At 42.6% G+C, this 1,129-nt stretch overlaps 1 protein-coding gene across 1 annotated transcript in view; it reads right to left on the bottom strand.

Annotated features, from left to right (window-relative positions):
• LOC111402953 (inorganic phosphate transporter 1-2-like) overlaps nt 1-818 on the bottom strand; it is a 6,941-nt gene extending 6,123 nt beyond the window's left edge. The window contains exon 1 of the mRNA XM_023031284.1: nt 4-818. Within this exon, the coding sequence (XP_022887052.1) occupies nt 4-803 (800 nt within the window). The 5' untranslated portion in view covers nt 804-818. The remainder of the gene's footprint in view (nt 1-3) is intronic.
• Nucleotides 819-1,129: the final 311 nt, after the last annotated feature.

The raw sequence follows: 1,129 nt of genomic DNA, 5'->3' as shown, positions 1-1,129 counted from the left end.
TGTTCGGCTTGAATTTCTATATCAAGGACTCTCCCCATATCCGATGCAGCTTGTTTTGCATTTCCCTCGATTATTGCCGTGTACCGACCGGTTTCTGGCATTTTCATTCTCCAATAATAGGTGAGAATCGCAGGAAGAGCCCCGAGCATGAGCACAATTCGCCATACATAATCAGCCTCGGGCTCAGCTGACAAAACGGCATCTTCCAAGAAAGTTTTACCCCTATAGGACCTGAGAAATACTCCAGATAGAATCATCGATACCATCCCAGCAAAGATGATTCCAACACCTTGCATAGCGAACACCGCCGCTATAAATGTACCACGGGTTTTCTTGTTGGCATATTCCGACATGATCGTGGCAGAGAGGGGATAATCGCCACCAATCCCAAATCCAAGCCAGAACCTGAAGAAGCAAAGTGTAGTCATAACAGCTTTAGGACTGTACCCAAATGTCAAGCCCGAGCATATAGCACAAACTGCCATAAGAACCAAAGTAAGCCCATAAACCTTTTTCCTCCCAAGTATATCCCCAAGCCACCCGAAAACCAGCTGTCCGGTTAAGGTCCCGACTAGCGCAACCCCAGTAACGAAATTGTTGACGTCATGAGGAAGCTTTCCCGGCTTGGTCAAGGATCCGTCGTAGTAATAGAGGCGACCCAACAATTTGGTGACTGTCGAGATGCAGAAGAGATCATACGCATCGGTGAAAAAACCCATTCCAGCAATAACGATCGCAGTCACGTGGTACCACTGCGTACGTGCATTGTCGAGGGCACTAAGCACGGCGACGTTTGACGACATTGCTTTAATTTTCTTGATTTCGAGCTTTTCTTGCTGTATAATTTGGTGTTCCTAGCATGTGTGAATGTATACAGCATATATACTCGCATGGTCTTGGATCAAGAAATTTTAAAACGTTAAAGAAATTGGCGTGTAAAACTAGGGTTAACAACAAGAAATTGATAGACGGTATCTATACTGGGATATACTTTTGTTTAGTTAATTAATCAACCTAAAATTGATCAATTATCATAAAATCATGATTTACAATAATATTATATTATGTCCAAGTTTTGTTTGATATTGTCCTCGGAGGACTAAACTAAAATTCATTGTCTTTGTCAATG

Source organism: Olea europaea, chromosome 11 (genome assembly GCF_002742605.1).
Source record: "Olea europaea var. sylvestris chromosome 11, O_europaea_v1, whole genome shotgun sequence".
Lineage (NCBI taxonomy): Eukaryota > Viridiplantae > Streptophyta > Magnoliopsida > Lamiales > Oleaceae > Olea > Olea europaea.
This window is presented reverse-complemented; position numbering and strand designations above follow the sequence as displayed.